The sequence below is a fragment of the Channa argus genome, chromosome 1, assembly GCF_033026475.1.
Source record: "Channa argus isolate prfri chromosome 1, Channa argus male v1.0, whole genome shotgun sequence".
NCBI lineage: Eukaryota > Metazoa > Chordata > Actinopteri > Anabantiformes > Channidae > Channa > Channa argus.
Window position 1 is genome coordinate 35,502,549 of NC_090197.1, and position 18,007 is coordinate 35,520,555.

At 39.3% G+C, this 18,007-nt stretch overlaps 2 protein-coding genes across 5 annotated transcripts in view; one reads left to right on the top strand and one right to left on the bottom strand.

Moving 5' to 3' along the window:
• Positions 1-45: 45 nt before the first annotated feature.
• il22ra2 (interleukin 22 receptor, alpha 2) lies at positions 46-7,365 on the top strand. Of its 2 annotated transcripts, none has more exons than XM_067516152.1 (6): positions 46-2,383; positions 3,093-3,213; positions 4,119-4,303; positions 4,809-4,951; positions 5,256-5,413; positions 5,865-7,365. In XM_067516152.1, exons 1-5 carry the CDS (start codon positions 2,320-2,322, stop codon positions 5,403-5,405), a joined length of 663 nt encoding a protein of 220 aa, XP_067372253.1. In that variant the 5' UTR covers positions 46-2,319; the 3' UTR covers positions 5,406-5,413; positions 5,865-7,365. The 2 variants fall into 2 exon arrangements, with proteins under 2 accessions (XP_067372253.1, XP_067372262.1); XM_067516161.1 differs by having other exon boundaries at positions 5,259-5,413.
• Positions 7,366-7,515: 150 nt separating this feature from the next.
• map3k21 (mitogen-activated protein kinase kinase kinase 21) overlaps positions 7,516-18,007 on the bottom strand; it is a 26,118-nt gene continuing 15,626 nt past the window's right edge. The window contains exons 5-11 of one of the 3 annotated variants that reach the window (XM_067516101.1): positions 15,676-15,916; positions 14,657-14,779; positions 13,854-13,949; positions 12,927-13,077; positions 12,430-12,524; positions 11,249-12,070; positions 7,516-11,165 (exon numbers count right to left, since the gene is read on the bottom strand). In XM_067516101.1, the coding sequence (XP_067372202.1) occupies positions 10,795-11,165; positions 11,249-12,070; positions 12,430-12,524; positions 12,927-13,077; positions 13,854-13,949; positions 14,657-14,779; positions 15,676-15,916 (1,899 nt within the window). In that variant the 3' untranslated portion in view covers positions 7,516-10,794. Of the gene's footprint in view, positions 11,166-11,248; positions 12,074-12,429; positions 12,525-12,926; positions 13,078-13,853; positions 13,950-14,656; positions 14,780-15,675; positions 15,917-18,007 lie in introns of all 3 variants that reach the window. The other 2 variants (XM_067516091.1, XM_067516109.1) reach the window with 2 other exon arrangements.

Consider the following 18,007-nt stretch of genomic DNA (forward strand, 5'->3'; position numbering starts at 1 on the left):
TAGGTTTACAATTAAGGAAGAGAAGTTGGTATTTCAGTGTAGTTTAGCAGCCAAATAACTGCTGGGTTATTACTGCAGGACAGTCCCACTATTTAAATTACTGCGTTAGTCTGTTGTGTTACTTGTAAGGGAAGAAGCACACGTTTCGTGACATTTGAGCAATCCACATTGTTCCCTCCTCTGAAACCAGTTGTTTGAGCGAGAAGGGGGACCTGTTTTATGATGGCAAAGGTGTCTGTTATGCTTCCTTCCTCTTTGGTGTGTGTGTGTTTGAGAAGGTAAACCTTATTGTTTCCAGTAACAGCTGAAAACACTTCACTATTAACGCGTGTCCTCAGCTGCTTCTTAAATATCTGGTTTGCAGGTGGAGCACTGGCCTCAAGCATTTCCTTTTTTCTGAAATGCCTCTTCATCAACACACTTTCATAGCCAACATGTGAACAGATTTTAACATGGATGGTTTTAAATGCTATTGATTATATAGAGGTGGATATTCTTAAAATATATTAATAGACAGTTGAACTGACAGCGTTTGACCAAATTTGCATTTGTGCGACTTCCTTTTCAATCATCCGATTGTGGACACTTAAATCACAATAACCACAATTAGAGGTGACCATTCTTTTTATTTTGAAGCAAACCATTCATCTGTTGGTTTATTTTGACCAGTTCTTATAGCTGTTATAATAATGTGTCGATTACTTGAAGTTTTCAAACATTTATCCACTAGCACAGTTTAAGCTTTTCCACCAGTAAATAGAAAGACATTTTAGCCACTAGGCTGAAATTGTTGGCCAATTGTAGCCGTTTATATTGAGTTAATTCAAGCATTTATCTACTACTTTTAGGTTTTCACCATTGCTCAGCTAGTTACCCATAACCACATTTAACATGAAGGGATAAACATTTGAAAGTGTAATTTTGGCTCGCTATATTTAGCCCTAATGTTTGTCTGGTAGCTACTTCCACCTTTGGCCCACTGCTTCTGTGAACTTGCAGCGCACTACTTTGTGTTTTAATCTTTACAATCAAGCTTTACAAGTGGAGCTATGTACAAGTACCCGTAGTTGGGGCCCACTCAGCTCACTATGTGCAGTAGATCAATATGACAATCCAAATCAGTGCATTGAAAAATTAAGTTAATGGTCTGCAGGAACTAATGACATCATCTCAGCAGGTACAGTTTATAAACCCTTTAACAACACAGAGTAAAAACATGAAGTGCACCACAAGTACTGTAGATAAGACCCCCCTTCTGTAATAGCTAATTGTTGCTCAGTTGCTGAGAAGAACTTGTTAATTATCTAGTTTCCTCTAAGCTGTCAATGTTTCCAGTAAAGTGTGTAGATGCCAGATAGTTATCACTATTACAGTAAGTAACTGCAAACCAGAAGCAGCACAGGGCAGCGATTCTTCCAACCTTCAGAGAACAAAGGGCAGTTAGGATTAAAACATCTTCGAATAGGAATGTAGTAATATGTAGTGTTATTTTTATTTGTTTTACCGAACACAGCATTTTGATGTGACATGAGGAAAAACAGAATAATGATATCTGTGCTTCGTTTACTGTGAAAAAGTCTACAGTCAAAACATGGGATAGTCCTGCCCTTCTCTTTTTCCCCCTTTATTCTGTCAAAGAACTGCAGACATAGCCACAGCTTATCCTGTCTGCATGTGCAGTTTATTTACAGGCCAAATTCTGGATTTTGTTAATTAATGGAATTGAACTTCTTTTATAACTAGTTTAGGGACAGGGGTAAATGCATATTAATTTAGCTCAATTGCTGTCAGCTTCCAAAGGCGAGCATTGCATAAAAAGTTTTCCAAAAACTTTTTTTTTTTACTTGCATGTTTTTCGTTTTGATCTTTTCTTCAGTGTGTGTCATCTGGTGGCACGCCTGCAGTGTGTTTATATCACTACATCCGTCAATGGCAGAATCTCATTCCGCTATTTGAGACTGGGCAACGGACACTGAAGGTGGACTCATTACTGTCCGTGTTCAGTCAGTGCTGGTGTGTACACTGACACACAATATCGTAGCACGCACAGAACTGGAACACCTGTAAAGTGATCCTTCTGTGTTTTGTGGTGAAACCTTTTTACGCATGAACCACACAAAGTTCTTCAGTAAAAAAAAAAGAAAAAAGATAATGACTGTGTAACTTTGCCTCCGTGTCCTCCTTGTACTAGAAATGTCATAAATGCATCATGGAACAGAAAAAAAAGGAAGTTCAAGCATGTTAAAAGCAGCAGATTATGTCCAGTGTGGTTTGGTGTGTGTTTTGGCCTGACAGTCGTCCACCAACAGCAGCAGCACAATGACTCGTGTGCTCCTTGGAGCTGTGCTGCTTGGAAACCTCGGCATCTGTGTCATAGCACAAGGTAAACTCTTATTTATTGATGCTTTATGATAAAATTACACACTATAGGATGAGAGACCAACATATTAATATGAAACTTGATACAAAATAGACTCGATTGAGCTATGTTCAAAAACAAAAATGTTTTTGATTTCATAAGAAGCAGTCAGTTTTTTAATTTTAAAACACAGGTACCACAGAATAAAGCAAGATAGTTGAAATGTTAGAAAATGTAGGTCTGGTCCCAGGACAGAATGACAGTAGTGTGTGAAACGTACAGTGTCTGGAAAAACAAAAAGAGGGGCTGTTATAAAGAGGTGTGAGACTTTCTATAGTTTTGTGAGGAAAGGCATTTGATTTTGTCTTCTCCTTTTTGTCCTGAAATATAATACAACAAATAAACTGCAGTTGCATTTTAAAGACAACATAGTTTTCCTCTTTGATTAGATTTTTTTTTTTAAACATAGTTTTAGTTGTGAGTGACCATTATATTATATTTGCTGAGTGTGTGTGTGTTTGTGTGTGTGTGTGTGAGAGAGACAGACAGGATTATGGCATTTAGCCATTAATTTTTTTATTGCTGTTTTTGTTGCTCTTTTTTGTGCCTTTTGCTCTCTTCAAGAGAGCTACTGCACATAACTGCCTTCATTTACTAATCATTTTACTCTTTTTTTGAATTCAATTGTTGCTACTCATAAACTACTGGAGTACCTAATCATTTCCTTCTTCAGTTCCAGTGATGCTCCCCCCACCTACCCAGGTGAAGTTTGACTCTGTGGACTATAAAAACATTCTGCACTGGACTCCACCCATCAACAGCACCTCACTGCAGTACGACGTCCAGTGGAAGATGTGAGACAGAACACACATAGACACACAACACCGAAATGTATTACGTGTAGTAGAGTTAAAATTTACAGTATTTTCTCATCCAAGCAAAAACTTCTACTGTTTTTCTGAAAACAAATTTCGCCCTAAAGCTGAACTTTTATTTAGGTTTAAAGAAAAGTTTTTAGTTTTGAAACTTAGACGAATCTACATGTTAATAAGAGTATTGCAGTGATCATCTTTAAGCAATAGTGAAAAGTAACAAAATATATTTATTCATGCACAAGTTCCTCAAAGCTGCATTTAAGTGCTTTCACTGGCTCAGTCGCCCATTCTGGGGTCGGAGGTTCCCATCCCCGCTCTTCCCGACCACATGTTGAAATGTCTTTGTGCAAGACACTGAACCCTACCAGCCCAACCCTATCCTCACCTGCACAGTGCCGGTAGAAATTAGGGAGGGTTGCGTGAGGAAGGGCATCCAGCGTAAAAACTGTGCCAAATCAACATGCAGACAAATGAGCCGCTATGGCGACCCTGAACTCACAGGATAAACTGAAAGGACAAAGAAAAATTCTACTACTTTATTACTTCTACATGAGGGAAATTATCTACTTTTTACTCTACTTCATTTACTTTACGAAAATGCAAATAATACAAAGGTGTTATTTTTCTAAGCAGTATATAAAGTCATTAAAATGAACCCAGCCCAGTAATCTGCCACTATGAGCTAATTTAGAAAGCTAATTTCTGCACAATGATACTTTAGAGAACAATAACTGATGCTGATACTGAACGTTTAGTAAAAGTGGATTTTAAGATGTTCCTTACAGGGCACAGTAAGATGTGAGTACTTATCGAAGACATGACCCTCATCACCTACTGATTTAACAGCCTGTCCCTCTGTGTCCATCCCTCTCTCTACTCCCCAGCTATGGTGAGCCTCAGTGGATGGACGTGAACCGCTGTCAGGAGATCCAGAAGCATCAGTGTGACCTTAGCACGGTGACCTCTGACCTCAGAGAGTGGTACTATGCAAGAGTGCGAGCTTTCTCCTCTGTGTCCTCCAGCAAATCAGCCTGGGCCACCTCCCCCAGGTTTAGCCCACGCTGGGACAGTGAGTTTACATGACCTGTCCTCATTATGCTCTGCATCCTCCTCTCTTTGCTCCTTCCCCTTTTCTTTATTTAAAACTACTAGGCGTGACACGGTTATAAAACATTTGACTCAGTGAGAAGTGACCAGGATGTTACATTTTAAGGTTTTTAGATTTGTTCAATAAATTAACCTTAATTCAATTCAATTCAATTCAATTTAACTTTATTTAGATAGCGCCAATTCACAACAAAATCATCATTTCTGTGATGTTACCTGGTACTTGTAAAAGTTATCTATTTAAATTGAACTTTCCTAATCTCACATTACTTCCTTACATAACTAAACATGATGATTTTTTTCCGCTCTACTATTCATTGTGCAAGGTTAACTTCTTTCTTTCTAGTTCAATACAAAAACAAATCCATGCGTCTGCTTCATGTCTCTTTTGTTGACTTTGATTTAGTGCTTTGTCATTGTGGGATAAAAAAAAAAAAAGAACCTAATTTAGATAATTAAATCTGCAGCCAAAATCAGCCCTCCTCTGCTGAAGCTAAACATCACAGATCAAGGGATTGTGGTTCGTGTGAAGCCCCCCCGTCTGCTGGTCCACAAGATGCACAGCAGTGTGCATTACAAGATCTACCTCATGCACACTGGTCGAGAGGAGGTACACACACACACACACACACACACACACACACACAGGATGCCGTTTCAGTTATGTTTCAGAATTGGTTACTGTTACTATTTAGAGAGAGAGAGAGAGACTCTCTTCCGGTCATATTTTAAGTGACCTGAAGCCCGAGTTAGATGCTCCAGCTGCATGGCAGTTCCCCCTTCAGGGTGTCTGTAACTTATCAGCAAGAACAATAAAGGACAACAACATACAAACTGCTCTTTACTATCTGTCGGTAAAACATTTCCGGAGAGTATAACGTCATCCTCATCCCGTCTTACTCTTTGTTCTTCAGGAGGTGTTTGAGATGGACTGCTGTTCTAACAAGCTGTCTCTGAAGGAGCTGGACCACAACATACAGTACTGCCTCCAAGCCCAGACTGTAATCCTGGTCCAGGCTAAGAGCAGCCCTCGTAGCTCTGTGAAATGTGTCACTTTTCTTTGATCATAAAGGTACAAACACACAGATCTTCCACAATTTTACACAAGTTTTATTCTGCAGGTTTTGGTAAAACAAAGAATCACACTTTAATACGAAAACAGTTCCTTTATATGTGAAAAAAATTTTAATTTGTGTGATGTTTGCCTGTGCTGCACACAGACTGGTTGGACACTATGTTTAACAAGTGAATGGAAACCTCTCTGTTACCAAATGAGAAGTCAAGTATCAGCTGTCACGTAACAATCTCCTGAGGTAGTCAGACAAAAAGAGGGAGGGAAAATGAGACTCCTAGAGAATCTAAGCAGGGGAGTTTCTCCACAATGACTGTAATTACCTCTGCTAACTCCACCCTTTACACCATTTTTAGATCTTTGGAAATAGATGTGTAGGAAGGTGATCATGTAAAACTTTGAGCAGTTCATTGATCTTTTTTTTTTTTTGTCTTCCTGTCTCCCTTCTCAGTTTCCTCTTCTTTTTTTTTTTCAAACTTTGCTGGCCTTCATTCATCAGTTTTCACTCTCCATCGCTACCTCGGCGGCTGCAGCCACAAACATCTGTACCAATAAAAGTGCACTTTATTATCAAAAGCATTAAGGATCCAACATGTGGTTTGTGCTGTGCAGGTAAACTCAAACTTTGCACAGAAGAATTTACTTGAACGATTTCAGCCTCCAGGACACTAACTGCACTGTTTCACTTTAGAAGAGCTTTGGCAAAGATTTTGCTTAGTATAAAAGTTTATTACAAATAGTCTGACAAAATAATCTTAAGCCGATGTTTTCTTTCACCAATAAGTCAATGAAAACACCTGAAGTTAAATATCCAACTAATTGTTTGACTATATCTTAGTCTTTACATTTCGTGTTGTTTCTGTAACTTTTGACAGATCATAATAGTAGGGTAATATTCAGGAAATAACAAGGGAACGTGGGGTAATATCTAGGTAATATTTTGGTAAACAGGTAATATGGTGTCATATTTTAGCGAGGTAATAGAAAATAATTCTATAACATGGATGTAACATGGTTATTTTGATAATAAAAACAAAGCACTATCACGGTAATTACTAATGGGAATTTAGTCAGCAATTACCTAACCTGCATGTCTTTGGACTGTGAGAGGAAACCAGAGTACCTGGAGGGAACCCTCACAAGCACGGGGAGAACATGCAGACTCCCCAAAGAGAGCCCATAGCCAGCTGAGAGTTCTAACCTGTGACTTTCTAGCTGTGAGGCGGTAGAGTTAATCAATCCACCATCGTGTCGCCTGATCCAAAACTATATTATGGTAATATTTGTTATGATAAAGATGAATAACATGACAGCTCCGTAGAAGTGAAGCCATATTAAACTGTGATTGCAGTGGTGCTGTTCCAGGATGTACCCATTATACCAAGCTATTACGTGGCTATTACTTTACTAATTACCTTTATTACTTTGCTTTTATGCACGTAATAATTATGTTACATCATTCATTCAGAATTATTACCCACATTACCTTATGATAAAAATATTACACTGTTCCCTTGTTATTACCACGCGTATTACCCATATTATTACTAAAACATTACTTTGAAAGACTTTCTACTGTCACATGGAACATCTCTAATTATAGCTTATTGTAAACCAATTATTTATCAGTCATTAGTCACTCTTCCTGCTTGTAAAATCTTTGGTTAAATATATAGCAGATATTACAGTTTTTATGATCAGTTTGTACCTAAAACAGTATGTTTTTCCTCTGTTAATGCCACACTTGTGCCAGTTTGTCTCTAACCAATCCAAGAGGATCAAAACGTGCTATGTTTATCTTCAGCTTAAAAATGAAAAACTATCACAAAGTATCTCAGGAGCTTTTCTTTGAAGTAGTGATTTTGACACAGTTCAGTTGCAAAACTCAGAATATATTTTGCCAAATGTATTTAATGCATGTATGACATGAAAAATAAAAGCCAGGCACTGTTCACACTGCTTAATTCTTTCTAATTGATCCAGATGTATAATTGTAGTTGTTTAAAACGTATTTCAAAGGTAAGGTTGCTGTAACTGTTTGTTCCTAATTTCAAATAAATGCCCATCCCAAATAGCTGGGTACTGTAATTTATCAATTGTTACTGAAGTGGGAGTCCAACTACAGTGCCAGCATTCCTTGTACAGAAGTTGAACACTTTCTTTTAATACCTAATACATAAAAACAGTTAACCTAGTATTTATTTATACACTAAACCTGATCGGCGCAATGCTACATGAGTGCTAATGCAGCATTATTATTAGTCAAATAATCTAATATTCATCAACGGCAGGAGGCATTGTATTTTTATTCATGCTTTTACTGATGTAAGATTTTAATAAGCAATACATTTTTTGATATTGCCCCAAACAACAACAGACTAATCTCAAGGCACTTTAGTATGTAGGGTATACAATAGAGAATTATAGCGAAATCCAACAAATTGCCTTTGAGAGGGAGAAGGAGATGGATAGAGAGGCTGATATGAACAGAGGTGCTTGGACAAAAACCAGATGGTAAGAAGATGCAATACAGTAACTTGTTGGCAGAAATACGTCGACTGTACTGTACATTTAAGGTAACTGAGGCTGAAACCAGCACACCAGGAAGGAGATGGTAGCTGGTTCAATTCGTGCGCGTAAGACACTAGTTGAAAGTTGGGGCATATAAATGATTTTTTGATTAGGATTTAGAAATATCAGTCAGCTTGCTTGATGTCACCAGGGAGGTTAGCCCAGAGTAAAGAGGCATGATGGGAACACGCCCTGTAGCCAGCTGACTTTTCCAATCTGTGGGAAAGACAGGAGCCATGCACTCTGGAAGTGAACAAGTGCAGGATGGAATGTTCAGCTTAGAGAGATCAGACAAGTATGAAGGAGCACTTCCAGTTAAGATTTTTTTAGATCATCAGAAGCACCTCAAAGTCTGACCTGAACAGTGATTTGAAGACAGAAGCAACATCATTTAACAGTGACAATTAACAAAAAACAAACGGCAACGTTTAGTCTTTAGACTTTATTTAAAAGGTCGATAAAAGTATCAAGTTTGTCAATCAGGCGTGAAACAGCCAATACTGTAATAACAAAAACAAACAGATGCACTCTGACACATTGACTGTGACAGAGGTGTTCAGTGGTTTAAAGGAGGTTTTGCATTTAAAAGGAAGTTCATTTCATCAGAAGGCGACAGGTTTCTTGGAGCAACCGCTCTGTACTGCACCTCTGAGATTGTTTGTGAAGTTTTCATCTGGAGCAGTTTTCTTTCTTAAGAACTCCTTACTAGCAGCTACAGTACTTTATTTAGTGGTTTGGTCCTAAAGACAGAGGCCTTACTGAGGGTAGATAATAATTTGGTCCCATAGCCAGAAGCTTGAATGCACCTTATTGATAACTGGTTTCGCATATATTTATGCAGTAGTTTCTCAAATGCAATGGAATGTTACTTGGGTATGTTGAGTTACCTTTTTTAGACTTTTTCGTTAGCCACTACCCTTAATTCATAATGCATAAATCCAGTGATACGGTGGCTTGTAAACTGCACCTTCAACACCCTGATGATTGACGTGGCATTTACAGTGTTAAACTTGATTTCAAGGCCAGCGTTCACAATGTAGAAGATGGAATACTTCACATTCTACATTATAAAAGATGCAATACACATGATAAATCAAACGTATTTACACCATTTTGAGAATGACTGTATTACTCTAAATTAACCCTTGTTTGTCACCCTTGTCCTTAAGTGTGGCACAATTTGTGATAAATTCTCCGAAAAACTGAAAGCACTGCATTTGTTAAGTCACAAGGAGGTGCTTGGGGTGAACGGTGTAAGAGTACGTACAAAGCACTGGAAAGCCACATCAAAGCTTGACTTAAAAAACAGAGTATTCTATGTGGTTAGGTATAGGAAAGAAAAGTGATTTTGGTTTAGGGTAGAGAAAGGCTCTTAAGACTCTCTGTAAACTCAAAGTGCTTTTCTTACCTAAACTTAACTGAACAGTGGGTAAATTTAGTTCTGAGAGCACCTCAACATAACATTTTAAAATAACTGCATGTTGTACTGTAACATGAAGAGGTTTAGGGGAGGGATACTGGCAACATTGTTATGTTGAAAATCAGTATTGTATTTTTGACCTAATAAAAAAAAAAACATATCCTTAATAGAAAATGTAATCCAGTCAAAGTTGGATCCAAAAACAAAGTTGTATGAAATTTTCATTTTTAAAAGATGGAGCACTTTGTTGGCCAAGCTTCTAGTACAGGTATTGACAGTTTGTGCATCAAATGTCTGTCTAAAAATGAATGAGCTTTGCCATTAAAGGTCCAGCCAATCGGCTATCATCAGGAGGGTTAGATTAGAATTTCATTAATTTTGGGTAGGTGTTCTTGACAGCATTTAGGGTTGAAGTGTGTATAGCAAATATTAACCAAAAAAATTATTCTATAAATATTCTTAGAAAATTCCATATTAGCAACACATGAACAAAGGTCATTCACAATTCATATTTTCAGTGTTTTTCTACCTGTATATCTAAAATCTTCAGGGCATTCTGGGAGGAAACATACTTATACCCCTGCTATGATGCAGTACATGACCTGTCTCTAGAATACAAACTGTACTGTAGCATCGCTGATTTTTATAACAGTCATAAAACAGCATAAATGCAATAAAAAAAAAAAACAACTGCCAGCATTAGGCTGATAGCGGAAAAAATATTTACAAACAAGGCATAATTATTTTTTTGTTCATCATTTTAAGGGTACATGCATACATGATTCTCAAGTGAAAAAAATCTAAAAGCACGGTCGACAACTTTGAAAGTGACATGGAATGTCCTGCTGGTTTCTAAGGTAAGGTAAAGTCTCTTCATATTAAATTACCTATAAAAATATATATATAAATAAAAAAGTGAGGGTTTTGTGTTGCGAAAGCTGCAGCAGCGGTCAACGTTTAGCTGCACTGACAGAACAAAAAAGGAAGAGGGTGCATTAGAGAAAGAGAGAGAGAGAGATGTGAACGAAAATGACAGTTAAGCACCAAGGGATCAGAGGAAGAGCTGCTGGCCCAGCTCTGGAATGTTCTGCTCAGGTGTGTGTGTGTGTGTTCTAGAATATGACAAGGCAGTGTGTAAGGCCTCACACATTGAAAGACCATTTGAGAAAACAGTGCACGTTCTACAACCCCTGTGACACAGATGTCTTCTAGAAGTCTTAGACTTAGTTAAGCTCTAGAACTATGACAAAGCTGTGTTCTATGGCATAGAACTTAAAAAGAAAAAAAAAAAAGGCAGCTTGGTTCTAAACCCTCCAGGAGTTCTAGGCCAAAAATTCTGCCAGCACGTTCTGGAAAGCTTTAGATTCAACTGGATGACTATGCAGGGCTCCTAAGAGAGGAATTCCTTCTCCAGCTCAAAGACAGACGGCCGTCCCGGGGAACTCTGAATGCGGCAGAGTGGCACGGTGCAGTCTCGTTTCTGGCCTTCTGTGTCCATGTCCAGCAGGGAGCAGCCAACCCCCACATCTGACGACAGCACCATGTTTAGGTTCTGTACCGTCTTCTCTCCAGAGTAGTGGCCTATGGAGTAGCTCTTGTTGCGACCTCGCAGCAGGGGCCAGGCGTGGGGTTTGGCCAGGAACGACACTGGTCGTGGTCTGGAGAGGGCCTCTCCACCGGGGGTTTTCTCTGATGCTCCATTTTTCTCTTTCTCCTGCTTCTTCTGTACAGATGGAGGAGGCAAAGTGGGTGGGCCAGTGGCTGGAATCAGAAAAACAAGATATTTTTAAAGCATAAATGTTTTTAAGCTGTAGAAGCATGGCTAATCCTCTTAGTGTACTCACTATTGTGGTTTGTGGCGTACTTCTTTCGGCGTAGGCGTGTCCCTGTATTATGATTGCTCTGCTCTAGTGGTTGACTTTGGGTTTGCACTGGCGTTTGTGTTTTAGCTGTAGTCTTATTATTCTGGCCTTCTGTGGGTCCTGCTGGGCCAAGTCTTGGGTGCTCTGTGTGACAGTTGACATCTACATGCTCAACCTTTCCTGGGCTGGACTCTGACACCTCCACCTCAGAATGTAATAGACACTTGGTGGAGTTGCATTCCATAATGGCTGACATGGAGATGAGATTAACAGGTTGATTGGGGGTGTGGTTCGATGAGGCTTCATCTTTGCGCAAACGACCACTTGGGGGTGAGGTGCTTCTTCGGAACCGAGTTGCACGCTGAAACAGGCCCTCCTTTTTCTTCTTTTCCTCACGCTGGGGTTCACCATCTTCACCAGGGGTTGAGTTTCTGAGTGCCTCCCTAATGTCATAACCGAGCACAACCGAAGCTAACAATGAGCCACAGCCATACAGCACAGAGTCAGTCTTGCGGCGAGTGGTTGTCCGCTTCAAGCTGTTGGTGGGGGTGAGTTGTGGGGTTGTGGAAGTGGACGAGGTGGATGTAGTTGTGTAGGGGTCATCTGGGGTCTCTGGTGAGCCACCTTGACCTGCTCCTATAACCCCAGCATCTCCCGGCCCGCAATGTCCCACGGGGCTCTGAGGCTGCTGCTCATCCCTCCACAGAGGTAGGTCAATGTACACCTGGTTGGGAAACTTCAGCTGCTTTGGTTTGGAGCTGCTGTCAGGACTTTCCTGTGAAAGAGCCTCATCTTTTCCAGCCCCTGCTGTAGAAATCAAACATTTTAATTAAAAGACTGATTCTCTAAACAAGCTTCTTACTTCCTCTCCCTTGTCTTTGCAGCATGTGATGATTTGCTGTTGATGCATTTAGTGACATGCTTGAGTGAAGTTCACCTATGTTTTGGAAGCTTTCAGATCCCAGTATGCTATTACTATGGGTAGGCCTTACTTTTTTGTTCTTATTGCAAAGCTGCAGTAGTTATTTTATTTTTTTAAAACATTTCCAAAAAAAAAAGCACAACCTTGCTAGTGATATTTTTTATTTATCTAGCCCCATTTATGTAAAAACTAAATGATCTTATTTTACAACATGCAGTGGCAAAATTGATTTTCTGCTCACCTTGTTCAGCAAAGAGGGCAGTGAGGGGCACAGACTTTGGGGACTTCACCAGGCTGGTGGACCAGGGGTTGTTGCCATCTGACAGAGGACGTATTCTGAGAGCAAATAAACAGACATAAAATTTTAAGATTTTCAGGCCAGATGGGTTAGCTGGTTTCAGAAGGAGCAGGGAGACTGGCTGGTGGGTTTGCATTTTACCAGGTGAAATACATAAATAAAATGGTGGTTTCATCATCTGCTGTGTCACCCATTCAGAGAGGGACATGCGAGCAGAAACATAGCTAGAACACAGTAGGAATGATGAATGATTTCATTATTGGATGTTTTTGTAATTTTCATAGTAAATAGAAAAGAGTCAAAATAAAAGCACCAACAACTTATACACCAGTTGGTTATGTTGTTTAAAACCAAGAACGACATGGCCAATTTTCACCAAGATAGCATGACAGAAAGAAACTAGCCAATATTTTGGTTGTGTCTGTATGTGTACACTCTACCTCTCAGCAGCAGCAGGTCTTTCTTTACTCTGTATTGAACTGGGCCCCCAGGTTCTTCCTTTCTTCTTGATTCCCTTTTTCACATCATCAAACTCCTCTGGCCTGAAGAGGGTGCTGCGGCCCCATGTACGGTTGCTCTCATCTTGAGTAACTGTTGAAGCAGTGACCAGAATTGTTACCAAAGAATTAAAACTCTGCAGCAAGTTTACACGGGATCTGGTATAAAAATGTTAGCACTATTATCAAGGACATTATACAATCTGTAAAGTCCAAGCTAAAATGTTTTTTAAAACAATGTGAAAAAGTTAAATAAAAAAACAAAACAAAGCATTTCTATATTGGTGGATTATATGCCTTTTATCATTTTAAACAAACCAAGAGATTAGATTAAGAAGTTTCTGAGAAAATATTTAGCCTATTAATACCTCAATTACACCAATGTTTAATAGGGTCAGCAAAAGGAGATTAAAAAGCCCAAAAAGCAGAAGACAAACCCATAAACTTGTTTTTACTCAAGTTTGTTATAGGTGTTAGTTATGAAATGCATATGAAGATGTGAGAAAGGCTGGATTCATCCAGGGCAACAGGGTTGACATTCCCATGAAAATTAATACTTTTACCAAGTCCTTGATAGCATCAACCATTTAGTTAAGGTCAAAGCAATTATCTGATTTGAAGCAAATGTTATCACCATACGGATCTGGTCCAACACTATGGCATAAACCTCATCACTGCCGCTTGATTATTGGATTTTCAAGTTAAGTGAAACAATATAATGAAACACCAACAATCCACTCATCAGAATGCTAAATGTCCTGAGACAAAGCTGTTACGCATCAAATCCAACTTTTATTGCCATATGTATCCCTTAGTGCAGTTAACCACAGAGTCTACACCCACGCTGCATAAGCATAGCCAATATCTTGCCTTTCCTCCAGAGCCCAGAAAAGGCTGTGATCTCGCTGGTCAGATCAACATCCTGTTGGTAAACATACAAACCCTCCCTCCGCACATGGGACGTCACTGAGGATGGAAACACGTTTGTACGTTACCTCATCAGCACTAAAACACAAGTATTGTTGTTGATATGCTCTTAGTGTGTATCTGCAGTGAAACAAAACAAAATGAATAAAAGCTGCCTGCAACAGCAGGGCTAAGTAAAACACCATGATGTCTTCTATCTTGCAGATAGGCTAGCTAATTAACAACTAGCAAAAATAGTGATATTATATTGGCAACACACAATAAATGTGGCAAAGTAACTTTGTTTCAAAACTGGCGTTTGGTGATTCTGTAAAAATTCAGGTCATTGTTGGCACCTCTCATTCAGATTTTAAGGGCCATTGTGATTTTGGCAGAATTTAGATCCATTCCTCCACTTGGGTTGATCATTACTTATAATAGGGATTCTGAGCAACAGTTTGCATCATCTGACTGAATGTCAGTATCTACTATAAATGCTCAAGAGGAATTTGTCCCAGTTATTGCAGGGGCACTGATGCATGACTAACAACATTGTCAAACTGTTCAAACAACTGGCTGACTGCTTGTGGCTGTTGCTATTGTGCATAACACTGTTACATTCTCCGTTACCATGATATTCATATTGGGGATTTTTTCTGGATCAATATTTTCAGAACATTTGATAATGCAGGCCAAGACGAACATTTTACACAAGAAAACTCAGAGGTGGGGGACCCATTAAAGAAAGCTTACATATAATAACTTACGCTGAATGGCCCGTAGCCGTGGTATGAGTGTAGGACTGCTAGGAGGAGAGGAGCTGGTGCTATGAAGGCTGCGCCTCTTGTCCATGGAAGGCGACGCCTGTACGGTGATCTTATGTTGGAAGTCTGCAAATAGTGACATGCACACGTGGCCAGGTGCAGTATGGACATTACATTATTTGAAGTTAGAGAGATTACACACCAACTTGTATCGTTGTGTCACCTTTTCATTGTTCACAAAAAAAAAAGGTCAAAATGTGGATGTGCTTAAGTTTGCTTGTTTTCTCTGAGAAACAGACTTACCCTAGATTAGATTAGATTACCCTAGGGACGTAATTTATTAAGTACTTGTCTTACATATTTACAGCCGGTTGGATGATTAATGATATCTTGTCATTTCTGAATTTCTATAAATAGCTACTATGCATTGCACAATCAAGCTCTCACAATTTGAGGGGAGAACAGCACTAGTTAGATTGCAACTTTACCAATTTTCAACTTGCTTTCTATGGCTTTAATTTAGGATGTTAATGTCATTAAGGATTTTAAACTTCTTCTACATTCCGCTTCTACATTTACATTTAGTAATTCAGCAGAAGCTTTTATCCAAGGCAACGTACAAGTGAGGTACAAGGCAAGCAAAACTCTAAGTCAAAGGGAAAACATCAAAGAGGAAAAACTCCTCCAGATGACATCACCGGAAGAGTTTTTCATCATTAGGAGATTAGCTGATATAATCTGGGAGAGCTCCGGAAAAGCACGAAGACAAACTGTTAGTGGGAGCCACAACATGACATAATCTGAACTGCATGTCTCTCCAAATGATGTCATCTGGAGGTGTTTTTACAGCTAGAAGTAGAGATATTTTAATGTAAGTAATTTAGAGGGAGGTTTAATGGCATTCATTTACATGTACTACTCAAACTAGAACCAAAAGAAACAACTTTAATAGAATAACCCCAAAAAAGACACCAATTTAAAAATGAAACCAACACAATATGACCAATAATCTGTATACTCACCGGAAGGCAGACTGATGCGGTTTCCATCCTTCAGTTTAAGGCGGGAGCGTTTGAATTTGCCTTTTCTTTTCTTCACATTGGGCTTATCTTTGTTGAGCTGGAAAATTAGGATGTTGAGCTCTCTCTCCAGTACATTGATCTCCCGCTCTGCCAGCTGCTGCTCCCGGCGCTTCAGCAGCTCCTCCTGAGACTTCTGCTGGAGGGCAGCCCGTGTCAGCTCCTCTTCCCTTGAACGTAGCTCCTGGAAAGACCAGGTATTAAAGATACATACTAGGCTATGCTATCAAAGAGATTTCTGGGTACTACTGGGTACACAAAGAAACTTCCTAAAGGTAAACTCCACCAATTTACATATTTGTGTTATTAAATCCTCACACTTTTTGGCTGACTAAAGAAATGTGACTATTGCTTATGGTACACACTTTTTAGTACCAGTCAGTACTAGTTATCAGTTTGAAATTAGGCTGTTGGTGATGTAGGATTCATCACCCTCATAACTGAAGGTAATTTATTACTAATTCAGTAAAGATACCAGCATGTATGAATTGTAGCACTCTGCAAAGTGCAGATGGACTTATTCCACACAGGAGGATGACATACTGCATCTCACATATTAATGACGCACTGCATCTCTCTCTTTCTCTCCGTCCCCACTGCTGTCCACAACTCTCTAGTGCCAAAATCTGGAGACTTAAAATGTCATGAATTGTCCTAAATATTGAGATGATGCAGACTAAAGACAAATAACACATTCAGCTGATTTAATGTTACATCACGGGATAGAATCCTTTTGATCTTTGCAGATTTTTTCCCTCATCTAACTGAAAAAGTTTTTGTACAAGCTGTCCCCAGCTGCTCTCATAATCTCCCCTGAAGGAAACAAAATTTATGAAATAATTATTTTCCGATGATGAGAAGCTAAGGACAAACCCAGGAGTTTTTAGTGAATAAGCCTCATTTTATTTATTTGTACCTACAATCTGGACAGTACCGTTTGTCTCAGCTTTTACCATGGAGCAGCAATGGTTAAATCCCATCACAGCTGAGGAAGAGAGGACTTAGCGAAGAGGTGACTGTGTTAGCAGGTTAGTACAGAACTGCAGAGACTACGTAGATGGTAATTTTACAGTATCAAGCAATAAAGTTTCAGTGAACCAAAATGAGGAGAAGCAGTACTCAGAGAGAGGGTAGACAGCAGAGATGTTGGGGGCTTGTTTGCATGCCTGTCTTCAAGTAAAAAGATCTAAGAGCTACATCTATATAAATTATATGAAATACATATATTTATATGGATGAAATGTTACCCAAGTCCAGAGGAGAAATTACTTTTCAGCTCTTTGGTCTAGTGTAGATGAACTGAAACCCTGTCGCAAATAAAAATCTGGTTCGACTATGAAAATTCTTAGTGAGGGACACCCCTATTAGGGAGTGGCAGTCTAATGTAGAATACAACTGAATAAATAATGATTCTTATAGGACTTTGTGGTAAAATTATACTGTGGGAAAATGGATTAAAAACAAGATGGTATCTCTAGTTTTGATGCATTTATTTTGATTCTTTTTAAAATTCTCCATCATGTGAGTGGCGGCGTCACAGGAATGCAATGTTAAACCAGTACAGCTAATGACCCAAAATATCTAAAGGATTATTCCTGCATTGTTTAGGTAGGAAATGCCTTATGAATTGGGAAAGTCCTAATGCCTTTGTGTGGTCACATTAAAAATGTGTCACTGTTCTCTTAAGAGGGGGCCTGGTGGCTCAGTGGTAGAGCATTGGGTTGGGATGCAGAAGGCCGTGGCTTCGAAACCCACCCCACCAGGTGTGGCCCTGCCCAGCCACCAAGGGCCACCTTGGTGCCGGTCACGGGCCTGGATAAAATGGCAGGGTTGTGGCAGGAAGGGCATCCGGCATTAAAAAAAAAAAAAAACACACAACATCAACGTGCGGAACACGTTCAGCTGTGGCGACCCCTGAAGGGACATGCCGAAAGCCGTTGATCCTTGAGACACTGTTCTCTTAAGAGAGAAAAAAAAAAAAAAACAGAAAAAACACATTACAGAGGGGAAATGGTATAAAAACATCTCATCAAAAGCTCTTGAAGACAGATATCTACATAATACGGCCGGGAACGTTAACTGTGATTTAGATAACTCCCTGTATTACAAGTTGGTTTCAGGAGATTACTGCCAACTGTTTCAGTCTTGTCTCCTCCCATGGCTTACTCATTCTTCATTCCCTCTATTTTCTCTTTAATTACCTTTAGCTGAATAATAATAATCCTGAATGGATGACTTCCATAAAGCTGCTTTACAGTCAAACCCCACAGCCACC